This window comes from Ochlerotatus camptorhynchus, unplaced genomic scaffold, assembly GCF_037179485.1.
Source record: "Ochlerotatus camptorhynchus isolate MF236.1 unplaced genomic scaffold, CSIRO-AGI_Acam_v1.1 ptg000778l, whole genome shotgun sequence".
NCBI classification, from domain to species: domain Eukaryota; kingdom Metazoa; phylum Arthropoda; class Insecta; order Diptera; family Culicidae; genus Ochlerotatus; species Ochlerotatus camptorhynchus.
The window spans coordinates 97,635-111,081 of NW_027041243.1; the positions used below are offsets into that span (position 1 = coordinate 97,635).

Below are 13,447 nucleotides of genomic sequence, written 5' to 3' on the forward strand. Positions count from 1 at the left end.
GGTCGACATTCCGGCGAAAAAGCTAAGCCAACCCGACACCAACCTAACTTCTACCGAACCCCAACCCGATGTTGACCCAACATAAACCCAAAATTGACCCGCAACAACACGACATCGACCCTAAATTTGCCTTACAATGATCCGATATCGGGTCGACTTGTCTGTTCGGGACCATTTTGCTCCAAACTCCACTATTGTATATCAAATGATAGTGAGTGACTCAATTGACAGTGAGCTTCGAATGAGAAAGGGGCGCTTCAAATTATGGTCATATGAGAATTCGTTTTCACAGAATTGATTGGAATGGTTGTATTGGTTCATCTTCAACCGAATGATATGAAAATTAACAGCACTGGAAGGTTGATTAGTTTGACAATCGTTGTTACTGGAGACCGTGCATCGCCACAATTGCCACGGGAAGGATAGTTGTGTTAGTTGATAAGGTTATTTTTAGATCAGGATTCATTGTGGTGGAAATCCGCAATGCACGACATGTCAATGCCAACAATTGAAAAGGCCTCAACTCCATTTTGTGAACAAACCTTGTAAGGCCATTTTGTCGCGAACAGAAGTCCGCCAACGCAAACCAACAAAATGAGCAGGTAGGGGTATTTCTCCTCTACCCGATTGTGTTTTAGGTTTGCGAATGTAGGTTTTGATTCGCGGAAAATGGCCTTACAAGATTTGCTTACACAATGGAGTTGAGGCCTTTCCAATTGTTGGTCTTGATGTAAGTAGTTACATGATTGACAAATCACAGGTAATCATTACATATTGATCTTTGAAAACAACGCGAATGAAAAAAAGAGACCTACTGCGTCAGGAGCTGTCATCATTACCTGAGTTTTGTCAAAAAATCATAAATATTTACGCTGTGTGCAGCGAAGAATATGATGCGATTAACTAGTAGCTAAAACAACAGACTTGTTTGTAATTTAAAATCTAATTTTAATGGAATAAAGCAAAGTGAAAAATTGCAGGCATACCTCTGCATCTTCAGGTTGTCACGGGAAAGACGTTTTTGTTAGTGGGAGGCGTGAATTAGATCTGGATTCACAATGGAAAGCGATGCGATATTTTAAAGCCTGGTAAGCAAATGACGCGACCCTATCAACTCAGTAATGTAAAGGCGCTTGGGTTCTAACCCACGATCTTCTGCTCAGTAAGCAAAAACGGTCGCCCTAAGGCCACCGTGTCCCTCACATCACAACAAGCTACGACCGACGATCGTTCATTATCGGTTACAAGAAGCTATTAACATGAAATGACATCCCCGAAAGCAGTTAACAATGGCTTCCTAACCGGATCATATGTATTACTTTTCCGAACCGTTCCGCCGAGTTCTATTATTCACTATTTTCTACAATAGAGGCCTGGGATAGATCAACTCCGTAATGTAACGAGGGTTGGGTTCTAACCCATAATCTTAAGCTCAATAAGCCAAACCGGTTGCTCTATAGCCACCATGCCCCTTACATTACGACAATCTACGACCGACTTAACAAAAAGCTATTCCAGTGAAGTGACGTCCCCGGAAAAAAAAGTTAACTATGTTTTACAAACTGGATCACACATATACCCATTCCAAACTCAACATATGCACTCAACAACTCTCAACATCAAGCGAACTACACACGACGTGTGAAAATCAAGATCAGTGATAACAAATTTACAAGCATGTCTCTCAACTGGAATAATCCGCGGAATAAACTCACCAAATCCAGCCAAAATAGATGACCAATGGGGTGGCTTCACACATTTCGAATTCAACTCGCACCACCTCTGCACTCACTTGGTTCAGAAATGGCTGCAATCGACCCGGATCTCGTCCAGTTCTACGACGAAAAGATGCTACTACTTTTTTCACCTGACACATAGGCCCTTTTCACATTTTGCGCTAGATTTGTAGTCGAAACGTTCCTGTGGTATGTCGGTTCGTCGGTGCTTGAACCTCAAAAGTTGAAACTTTTTTGGTTTTTGAAGTGTTATAAATGAACATCGATTTGTCAAAGTATCTATAACGACCAAGAGAACCGAGGGGATAGTCAACGGTTTCCAGAATGCTCAGTGTTTTGCTTTTTAACTTTAAACGACATTCAGAACCACATAATAATTCTACTTTGAACTTAAAGTGTTGTAGTCAAAACTCCATAGGAATTTGTATTATCTCTAGAATTCATTCTGAAATTTCTTCTAAATTCTTTTGGAATTTTCATCAAAATTATCGAATAAGTTCTTTAAAGTGATTGTATCTGGAAAATCTAGTAGTTGAGAAGATTATTATTTTCCAGGACGAGGACGAAGCATATTTCTTCCCGGATCATGATCGAAATTCACGGACTTCTCCCGGTGATTTATAATTTCCAGCTTTTTCCCGATTTCCCGGTTCACTGGTCACCCTGTGTTCAATCCATATGAATAACATTACTAGAGATAGCAATCTCCTACCTAGTCGAAACACAGAAAACGAAACTAACCCAGAGAGTGAGTAACTTTTGCTCATTCGTAAGGATACATTTCTAAAAGCGTTGGTCACTCAGCGCATGAGTAACCGACGTAACTCACTCTCTGAATAAGATTCATTTTCAGTGCATGTAGACTGCTTAAGCAAGTCTTTTGAATCAAATGTTACTAGCCCTGCATGGTGAGTGAATTCTGAACTAAGAGGCCAATCATGCGATAGGTATTGTCCATCCGAGTAACTTCAGTGACTACAGAAACCTGCTTTCTGGCCGTGCTGTCAAGTTAAAACATGGAATTTGATGCAAACTGCACACTGAGCTTGACTATCCAATATCCAATTTCTAGCCGAGATGGCAAACTAAATACATTGAAAACGAATATTACTCAGAGAATGAGTGAGTCGCTTTTACTGATTCGCATTGAGAATTGTTTTAAATCGTAGGTTACTCATGCGTTGAATAACCTACGCTTTAAGAAAAAAATTCATACGAATGAGTAAAAGTGACTGACAACAGAGTAAAAGTTATTCACTCTCTGAGTTAGTTTCGTTTTCAGTGTGCAGTCAAACTTTCTACGTTTCACTTTCTGAAGCATTTGGATTATCATTCTATGCGCCTCATTTTTTTCTGTATACAGCTGATGTAGGTGAATGAATAGAAAAAAAATGCTACGATGTCCACGCTGCAGCGAACAAGTTCGAGGTCGACCCATGCAACGTGCAACGCTGAATGATTATGTGGCTTCGGCTTGTGCTGTTAGGGACCAACTTTCTGATGGCTGTGTTAGGGGTGAGCACCTTGCGGTCGAAGAAAATATATGAGTTATTTGATTGTTTCCATATTTCCTTCTTTTTAGCTTTTACATATTTAACATTTATTATGTGCAATATACCACACAAATCTGCCGACTCGATCGACATACAAATCATCAAAATCCATTGATTATTGGCCAAGTTATTAGCATTTAAAGTCTGACCAATTTTCGTTGCATTTCCCTGGATTGGCACCCTTCCCGAAAGACGTTGTCCTAAGTCAAAACGGAGAACCAAACCAAAGCAAAATCGTGAAAAATAATCCTTTGTGTTTCGGTTATACCCGCTGACCTACATGCATGGAATATAAGTCGAACAAGCTAGTCTTGACCTAGTAATGGATCAGCTGTCTTTCGATTGTTTTCCTGCTCGGTGCTGCAACGGCGAGATGTTTACGTTCGGGGCTGATCAGTGTTATAAACAGGAATTTTTATTCTAATCGTCGGAAGGTGGGAAGAAGCTGATCGCGAGTTGCATGGACTCGAATGGATGTAATGCGCCTGATGATTCAGAATTTTAGAATTAGATTGTAAATATTGGACGTCCAATTCGCCGTTGTTTTTCTGTTTGAACAGTTCTGCTTGCGGATGAATCAGACTTATTTCAAATTTGTCTGACATGGATGTTGATAAATGTGAAACTGATGCTGGCTCACGGAAGCCACATGCCTGGTCTCCGTTTCAAGAGTCATTCGTCACCTTTCTGGTGACTGCCAGCCTTGCTGAACTTTGACTAATAACATAGAATTTTCGTCGGTTGCAACCAGGTGCAATGGGAGAACGTCCACGTTGACGGTACCAGTACTCACGGAAGCCTCCGTTGCCAGGCTAGTCACTTTATATTTTTTTTCCGTCGATCTTGTTTTCCGTGCTGAGCACCAATGCTACCGACGTGCCAGGAAGGCAGCTCCCACACCTGGACCCTACCTATCGACCCATCAACTCATGAACCGGGGACCAACGGCTTTACTTCCCATCCGAAGGAAGGCGTGATCAGAGATGTTATGCCTCAGAACATCCCAGCGGCGCCGACTGGGATTGAACCCAGGCCTGCTGGTGTGAGAGGTAATCACGCTTACCACTACACCACCGGCGCCTAGTCACTTTATAGTTTTGTTTTACAATGTAAAAAGCACCCTATCATCTAATTTCAGAATCATTCGTCGCCAATCCGGTGAGCGCCAGCTTTCGACTACGTTAAGCTAGATAAGAGACAACGGAGCAGAAGCGTTTCATCCAGCCAGCCATTCGGTTTTTCCTCGACTCGGAATCAGATGACATCAAACTGAAGCACCTTCGCACCATTCGTCACTAACTGGGCGAACACCAACTATCGTAAAGTTGGTCAGCGCACTCTGAACAGAAACATCGTTTGGGTACTGTCTGTCATCACAGTCATGTTTTTCAAGGACTGTCCGATCTCTGCGCTTTTCTGGTATCCGATGACATCAAATCGTATTGCTATAACCAGCACTGTTGCCAATCATCTATAAACATCAGCTCATCGTATTTCTCTGCCAATGCAACCACCCATGGTCGAACAGCATCCGAGCCATCGGTATTAATTTCGTTGGTACCTCATGAGCTAACCTGCTAGCCAATAGCCCAGCAATCGGAGTCGCTGAGGCGTGAGGAGATGTTAAACAATCGCTGTTGACCACCCTTGTCAAACAGCTTCCGAGCCAACGGTATCGAGCCCGTTGGTGCCTCATACGCTAGCATTTTGCCATCAGTCCAGCGAACGGAGTCGCTGGGGTATGAGGGAAGAGGCACGGTATTAGTATCGCCGATTCCCTCGTCAAGAGTAGAAACAGCACACTTCAGTGCAGAGCAGTCGTATTCTCTGGTCGCTCACAGGAATGGATCTGGGTCTTTCCTCCAGGAAAGGCAACTTCACAACCGTGAAGTCTCGGTTCGGCCGCGGGCTCAGCTAGCACCTCAACTTCAGAGGTTCGGCTAGCTCGAGTATTCAGCGCAAACGACATAAAAGCCTTGCAAGTTTAGACATCAAAATCAACCAAATCAGCCATCAGAAGGAATTAGAACGCAGCCTCAGATCATCGGAACCAATCCACTGAAGCCCACGAGTGGATATAACTCTTTAGCGCAAGGCTGGAGAGTAAGTTAAGAGGTATGTAATAAGTCTAGCGTTAGGAGCTCGCTGGAACCGCGATGAAAGTTTGAAGGTCGATGAAAGAAGTTCGTCGGAGCCATGGCCGTCGTCCGGCGATGCGTTAGCTTGAGCAATGGTAAAGGCATTGTTCGACGTTCGAATGCAGCCTAGATCAGTGGTTGAAGCAGCAGCAGTGAACCGGAACAGATCAATCAGTAGAGAGAGAGAGAGAGAGAGAGAGAGAGTTAGCTGCAGAGAAATCAGTAAACTAAATCGATCAACAATCAGCATTGAACAGCAGTGAGTCAGATGTAGTAAACGAGGGTAAAACATTTAAAACACTCAAGATCATCGCAACAAGCAACTCAACATTTGAATGCTCAACAGCAGAATAAGGAATGCGTGTGGCGCCCTGCTCTGGGACACAGATAACTATCCAAGTTTCATTTTACTTTGTGAATAAACGATCAGGCCCTGATCCGTTCCGATATTAACAGGAATTAACTCCAGAGCGATGATGTGGACGAGACTGGATATGCCAGCAAGCAAGCCTACAATGGTTTCGAAGGATCATCCCCATCGATCAGCAACACCGTGAACCTACATACGAAGCATTCGGAGCAGATAGGAATCGTCCAATCGTTCCGTGACCGTGAATGCACCTCATCGACACAGTACGTGTTTACCAAGGTGGGCGGCAGTACATGATAACAGAATTAATCTGATCCCAAGGACGAAAACAAGAGAGGAAAGAAAAGTGAGAACCTGAAATCGCACCCGAGGATCAGCAGTAGTGCCAAGTGGTACGTGGCATCCAAGGTACCCTATCTAAAAACATACACGGCGAATGAGAACGACTCAAATTTGAGTTTAGTTCACTCATAATCGCCAAAAGTGCAGGAACTCAGCGATGAGTAAAATTTGTCTCATGGTTTCCTGTGGAAAACCTAAAAAATCTGCCGGGAAATGAGGAAATTAACGAAAATTTTATTCAGTCTCGGAGTAGTACCAATAGACTGAGTGAATCCAATCTTTACTTTTCTCAAATTCAGGAATTTTTCCCTGGAAAATCCTGGAAAAACCTGGAAAAACATGAGGCAAATTAACTCATCACTGAGTTCCTGCACTTTTGGCGATTATGAGTGAACTAAACTCAAATTTGAGTCGTTCTCATTCGCCGTGTAGAAAACAGTATGAACAGTTCAGGTAAAGTTACACATAAGATTCAAGTTGGCAGCCAATTGAATCGTGAGCAGATAGTACATGTTGAAAGTCTTTATATGTTGGCGGTATGTTTACGCCAATGTTATAAACATTAGTGATCAGCCTTGGGGAACTCCATTGTTGTTGAATATCTAAATCGAGCATTTACAATCTGCCGCACAAATTTTAACAAATAGTACATAAGGGCAATTTTCTTGTATTTCGACCCAAAATCGGTTCTCCCGCTCAAAATAGGCAGTCACATTTTAATAGATATTAAGCACTTTGCTATAGTAATGTGTAGCCAACGTGTAGTAATTGTCCCAAATATAAGTTATACATAACTTACCACGAGAAGATAGGTATTTCGTGTACAAAAGAACCTTGAACCATTAGTGCAATCTATCCCGTGTTTTGATGATGATGATGGTCCCACCTCTTACCCCTACAAAGGTTTGAGCTGGACGATTTATCTTTAAGATAATTAAATATGACATTTTAACCAGGTTGGCAAACAAAATCGAACTGGTTTCAGTTACAGATATAAATTCCCTCTAGAGTTTACAGTTGCTTCACAGCGATATAAATTTTGAAAAGCTCACGCGTCCACCTCTTAGTTCGCCTTTTTGTCCACCTGAAATATTCATAAGTATTACAAGCAATCAAGAGTTAATGAACAATCAACAAAGCATCCTATTACACTAGTAACCCCGCAATCTGATGCTATCATAATTTTCAGCAATGTCAGGAATGCTCACGAACCCTCAACATTTGCCAGAAAACTTACTACTAACTCAAGGTATCTTCCAAATAAGCTTCAAAATTGCATTTTTTTTTTTTATCAAATGTTAAATTCAGTCCTCTATATCCGTAATACGCGCGCGAGGCTCAAACCTTTGTAGACTACTATTTTTTTTACTACTACTATTAAATCATATATCAAAAATCCATCATCACCATCGTGGCGAACAAAATAGTTTTTGCAGTGCTACAATAATTATTAAAAAGTCGTTATAACAGCTATCCATACAAAGTAATCCGTTAAAAATAACTTCGTCAAGATACATAATTTGTCAATTCATAAAAAAAAAATCACTGGATAACCGTTCAAAAGACAGTTTTAACGTGTGAAATGCAATGTCTCTTAAATACTGCTAATGTTGTTGTACGTTTAATGTGTCTAGGCATCGAATTGAAAACATTTATTCCTTTAAAAAATAATGAATTCTGTGAAGCACAAGTCAAGAAATGTGGTGTTCTTATTTCATCCGCGTTTCTAGTATTATATCTATGATAGTCACTTCCTCTTTCAATTCGATCACACAAATATCGAGGCAGCAAACCGTTAACTACTTTAAAAATGAACACCATAGTCAAATATACAATTCTTTGCTTCACCGACAACCATTGTAAGGCGTCTAGCATCAAAGTTGAGGAAGTGAATCTATTACATCTCAAAATCAAACGCATTATTTTATTCTGCAAGCGCTGTAATCTCGATATTTGTGTTGCATTGGACAGAAATAAAATGGATGGGCAAAAGTCTAGATGAGGAGAGATGATTGATTTGTATAGCTGTATTTTACTGGCAATAGTTAAATCGTTTTTCAATCGACATAGAATTCCATACTTCTTGGCAATTTTCTTGATGACATTGTCAATGTGAGAGTTGAACTTAAGTTTGTCATCAATAATCACGCCAAGATATTTCATCTCCTGAACGCGATCAATAGTCTCATCATCAATTACAACAGAGACGTTCTCATTTAATCGATTCCGCGAAATTACCATAAATTTAGTTTTACTTGTATTCAATTTTAACTGCTTACACTTCAACCATCTACTTAGATACTGCAAATCTTCATTCAATAGTGAGACGGCAACTTCTAAATCCTTAGCTGCAATGAATAACACAGTATCATCTGCAAAAAGGTTAATGTCGCAAAACCGTAAAACACGTCGCAAGTCATTAATATACATAATAAATAAAAGGGGCCCTAATACACTTGCCTGGGGCACTCCAAAGTTGTTCCCCACGGGACTGGAAACAGAATCATTAAAAACAGTCCGTTGAGTTCTATCAGACAAATAGCTTTCAAACCATTTATATGCAGTACTCGTAATTCCAAAGCGCTTGATTGTACTTAACAGTAAGGGCCTAGAAATTGTTTCAAAAGCGCGTTTCAGATCCAAAAAAACAGCAACAATCGTATCTTTACGCTCCAAGTTGTCTTTCCACTTTGCTAACACCAAATTCAATGCAGTTTCACAAGAATGACCTTCCCGATATCCCGATTGTTCTGGTATCAACAAAGAGTTGCTATTCAAATACTCCAACAGCTGGCCTTTAACAACAAGTTCTAAGATTTTCTCTAATGTGTGCAACATGTTGATGGGACGAAACTCTTCGGCTTTAATCGTTCCAGCAACTTTTTGAATAGAAATCACTAAGGATTCCTTCCAAATTTGTGGCACATGTCCATTCTGCAATGATTCATTAATAAGGTCCAGAAAGATGTGGCCAATGACATGAAAGCAATCTTGAATAACTCTAGCATTAACATTATCTACTCCAGCCGATTTTCCTAATGAAAAACAAATAACTCTAAGTTCATCTAATGTAATTGGGTGAAAAACTTCAAATCTGCAACTACTATTAACTGGCTGTTTTATTTCGTCAGGTTCATCGACCAATTCAATAGATTGATTAATCAATGAAACACTGTCTACGAAATAATCATTAAACTTAGATGCAATTACTTGTTCTGACTGTTCTAATGTGCCATTAAAAGTTATGGACCGCGGTTTGCAATTACTAGGTTTTAATAAAGATTTCAAAATTTTCCATAACTCTTTGCTGTTGTTTTGATGCTGATCAATCTTCCTTTGAACATATTCACAACGAGTTTTCTTTATCGATTGTGAATACTTATTACGCGCGATTGTGTACCTAGTCCAATGATTGTCATTATTAGATCTACAAAACTTTTTGTACCATTTGTCCCTTTTCCGTTTAAGACGCAAAAGATCCAAATTGTACCAGCTGTTCAAGTTTTTCAAAGAAACAAACTTTTGCTCAACTAGTTGATTGGTACACGTTTTCAAAGCGTTATTAAGAACAGCTGTAGATTCATCTAAGTTACCGGCCGCGAATGGAAAATCCAGGCTTCTCTCAACAAGATTTGAAACAGCTTGCTTCGAATATTTCCTCCAGCACTTCAATTTTACAAAATTATCGTTATCGTTAACATGGTCTAAGACATTAATCACTAAAGTCTCATGATCGGTTATTTTCAAATCAGTATCCGTAACTGAACAAATGGAATCAAAATTGGAATAAACGTGGTCAATTAAAGTTCTACTGTGCCTAGAAATACGCGTATATTCATTTACCGTTTGCTTTAAATTAAAAAACTCAGCTAAACGCTTCAAATGATTCGAATTATGGTTATCACGCCAATTAATATTAAAATCACCAGCCAATATATTTAATTTACTAGAATCAAGGAATGTCTCGAGCCAGTTCTCTAAAACTTCAACAAAACGCTGGTCACTATAACTGGGAGAATGATACAAAACACCATAATTACCCATCTTCATGCCACGTACAACTGTAATGCCCAAGAACCAGTTGCCATCAATAACTTCGTTGGTACGAAGGTTGAATTGAACTGATTCTTTGACATAAATAGCCGTTCGTGCATCCGATAATAAACATGTGAACTTGTTCAGTATCCGTTTGTATGTACTGACAGTGATCGTCCGCAATTTTGATCAATTCGCGGTGCTGACCTTCAACAGACACTTGAATGTGCGTTAACACAGTGAACAGAGAAATTGTTCTTCTATTGCATATTATATTCTATTGTGTCATAACCTCCAGTTTGAATAAAATTGTAACATAATTTAAAACAGATAATGTTTCACAATTCTGAGCAAAATTTTACTCCACTGTGAGTGGTTTTCGATAGCCTTGTTGATACTGAGTTGTCAACTGCTAAGCGCTCAATTTACAGTGTTCTAGTCACCTTTCGTATCACTAGTGGCGCTAGCGTCGGGGATAATAGAAGAGTGGAACATATTCTTCTTTTCCTTTATTTAACGTCGGTCTCTGTTCCGCAATCTAGTGCGAATCACCGACGGACATCGATTGTCATCCATTGACGGCAACCGAATGTGTAGGAAGGCAGCTTCCACACCTGCGTAGGATATCGCACCTATTCAACACACATGGGCCGGGACCAACGGCTTTACTTCCCTTCCGAAGGAAGACGTGACCAGAGATTTTTATGCCTCAGAAAAATCCCACCGACCTCGACTGGGATTGAACCCAGACCCATAGTCCTCTCCAGGCGGGTTCGTATTGGTGCGATTTGCGAGTTTTAGTGAGATGAAATTTTTTGTTAGCTGTGAGAATTTTTTTGTTTGCTGTAAGAACTGTCATTCTAAAGTAAAAATAAACAACAAAACGAAAACAAACCCTACGCTTGCACGGTAACAGTTAAATACCCTTTTATGAGCAAAAGTTAACCCATTTTTAATAAAAGTGGCTTTACTCATTAATGAGTAAATTATTTTAACAACAATGAGTTTCTGCTAACAGTAGTTAACAGATACTACTTAATTGGTATAATAAATAACTCATTAATTAGTAATGTCATTTTTATCGACAATGGGTTCACTTTTACTCATAAATGGAAGTTTGATTCTTACCGTGCATATGACAGTATACGCTAGTGTGTGTAAAATTATATTATTAGTGTAGTGTTCGTGAGATCCTGCATGGAGAACTCAATTGGGGTGTTAGAAAGCAGTCACGCTTACCACTACACCACCGGCGCCGGCAGAACCATATTGTTAATTGATAACATTTTTTAATATAAATATGTTTTTTTCCCCTCAAGAGTAACTTTTTAAAAAGGCGTTTTTAAAACTGTATTAAAATAAGAAAAAAAAAAAGAATCGTAGTTTGAAACAACTTATCTGATCAAAATAACATCTAAGAAGATGATTTAGAAATGGTCTTTGATAAAAAAGCACTGAAATGGAAACAACAGTAAATGTATAATAATGTATGAAAGTAAAGAAATAATAAAACGTTGACTTTATCGGAGGACCCCTTTCGATTTTTTCTAATTTTTATTGTGAAGAAAGCTGATGTTATATTCTAAAACCTGGAGGAAAGTGTTATATGAAAAATGCAACCTTGGGTAGTAGCCAACATATGAGCAAAATTTAATTCAAATCGAAAACAATCATGTCCAACCGGTTTGCGTTTTGGGCTGGAAATGCTCTATTGTTGATTTAAATTAATTTTTGACAGCTTTAACCAAAATGCGCATACTTGCCGTAAAACGGGGTTAGTAATATCTGAAAGGGTTTCTCAAGACTTTTAAAAATATCTGAACCACATTTCACTTCGATTTTCATGAAGATCGATTTTATCGATAGTATTTAGGAGCCATCCTAGGGTATAGATTTTTCCTTAACCTATATCGTTAATAACTAGTTGTTTCGACAATTTAACATGTTTGATGTAATTTTGTTCAAAGTCAGTTACCACTATTGAAATTTGGTTCTTGAACTAATTTGCCTTCAATTTGCAAACTAATTTTCCCAACTTTCTCTTTCACCCGTAAATGCTATGGACACCCATAGGGACCTGATATTGAGAGTCCAACATTGACATCACTTATACAAGTTTTGGATGCCTTTGTGATGGGGACCGTAATGAAATGAAGCTATTTAATACCTTGAGTAATAATCATCGACAAGACATTTTTAGTCCAGATAGATTTATAACATGTTTCATCAGCTCAGTCTGAACCTAGCATAATATTACACGAGAAAGGCACTTGTCACCGGTAGGTTGATCAATCAGGATCAATCAGCCTAATCAAAGAAGCTTCAAATACCTAGAAAGTTTATCAAACAAGAGTTCGAGAAACTAAAGTTGATCGACTGAAGAAAAATCGACACCCACAATTATGTAGTACAAACTATTGAACTTAAGCATTCTACTTTCTAACGATTAGCAGCTTTAATTAGAGAAACAGGAAAATAGGTGTGAGTAGTTTCGTTTGGCGTAATTTCAACTATTTGTCTGTATCTAAAAACTATAATAGAAAATTTATGGCACCAGCTCGGAAACGAAAACATTGTATTGCTAACGAACCACCACGCGTCTCCATAGAAACCGATTATGTATGTACTTATGTGTGTCATGTAGGTACGATATAACTGAACTCACCTAGCAGCATCTGAGACATCATAGCAGCCATGCCTTGGGTCAAATCGTAAATGTACAGCACCACATCGTTGCTTTCCTCCATTGTTTCTGTTGTTTTATTTTCGGTTTTCCTTTCACTTGTCCACTGTCAATCAGCAGCCCGATGAAATTTTCAATTATTTTCTAGAAACACTATCACAATTTCCTTCTGGTCAATACCAAAGCACCAGGATGGTTATGTCATTCAATTTGCACTTTCTTCTTGATTTATAATCAGTCGAGTCTTCTATGACAACAGATCCTGGTAGAGCTACTTTGATTAGAATACTTTATCAATTTGGATGACTAATTATTTCACGTTCCTCATTTGTACCACATCAATCCGCTTCACTTGACTGACTGATTTCTCTAGTTCTGCTGACCAGCCGTTTCCGCACACAATTTGAACCATTTATCATCCACCTCCGTGGACAAACTGAAAGCACTGAAGTTTCCTCCAATGATCGCTCTGCCACAACACCACCGGTCCCAGGAGGAAAATTATTCTCTTACCACAGGTGTACCTACTTGGGTACCCGCTTGCTGCCAGCAGAGGCAAAAGTCACGATTCGTTCTCAAAATAAGCTTGC

The 13,447-nt window shown here is 39.3% G+C and overlaps 2 protein-coding genes across 2 annotated transcripts in view; both read right to left on the minus strand.

Annotated features, from left to right (window-relative positions):
• The window catches only part of LOC135715011 (uncharacterized), a 42,580-nt gene extending 29,486 nt beyond the window's left edge, over window positions 1–13,094 (minus strand). The window contains exon 1 of the mRNA XM_065238420.1: window positions 12,840–13,094. Coding sequence (XP_065094492.1) covers window positions 12,840–12,921 — 82 coding nt within the window. The 5' untranslated portion in view covers window positions 12,922–13,094. The remainder of the gene's footprint in view (window positions 1–12,839) is intronic.
• LOC135715010 (sodium-independent sulfate anion transporter-like) overlaps window positions 1–13,447 on the minus strand; it is a 140,629-nt gene that overhangs the window by 86,785 nt on the left and 40,397 nt on the right. The gene's annotated exons all lie outside the window — the stretch shown is intronic.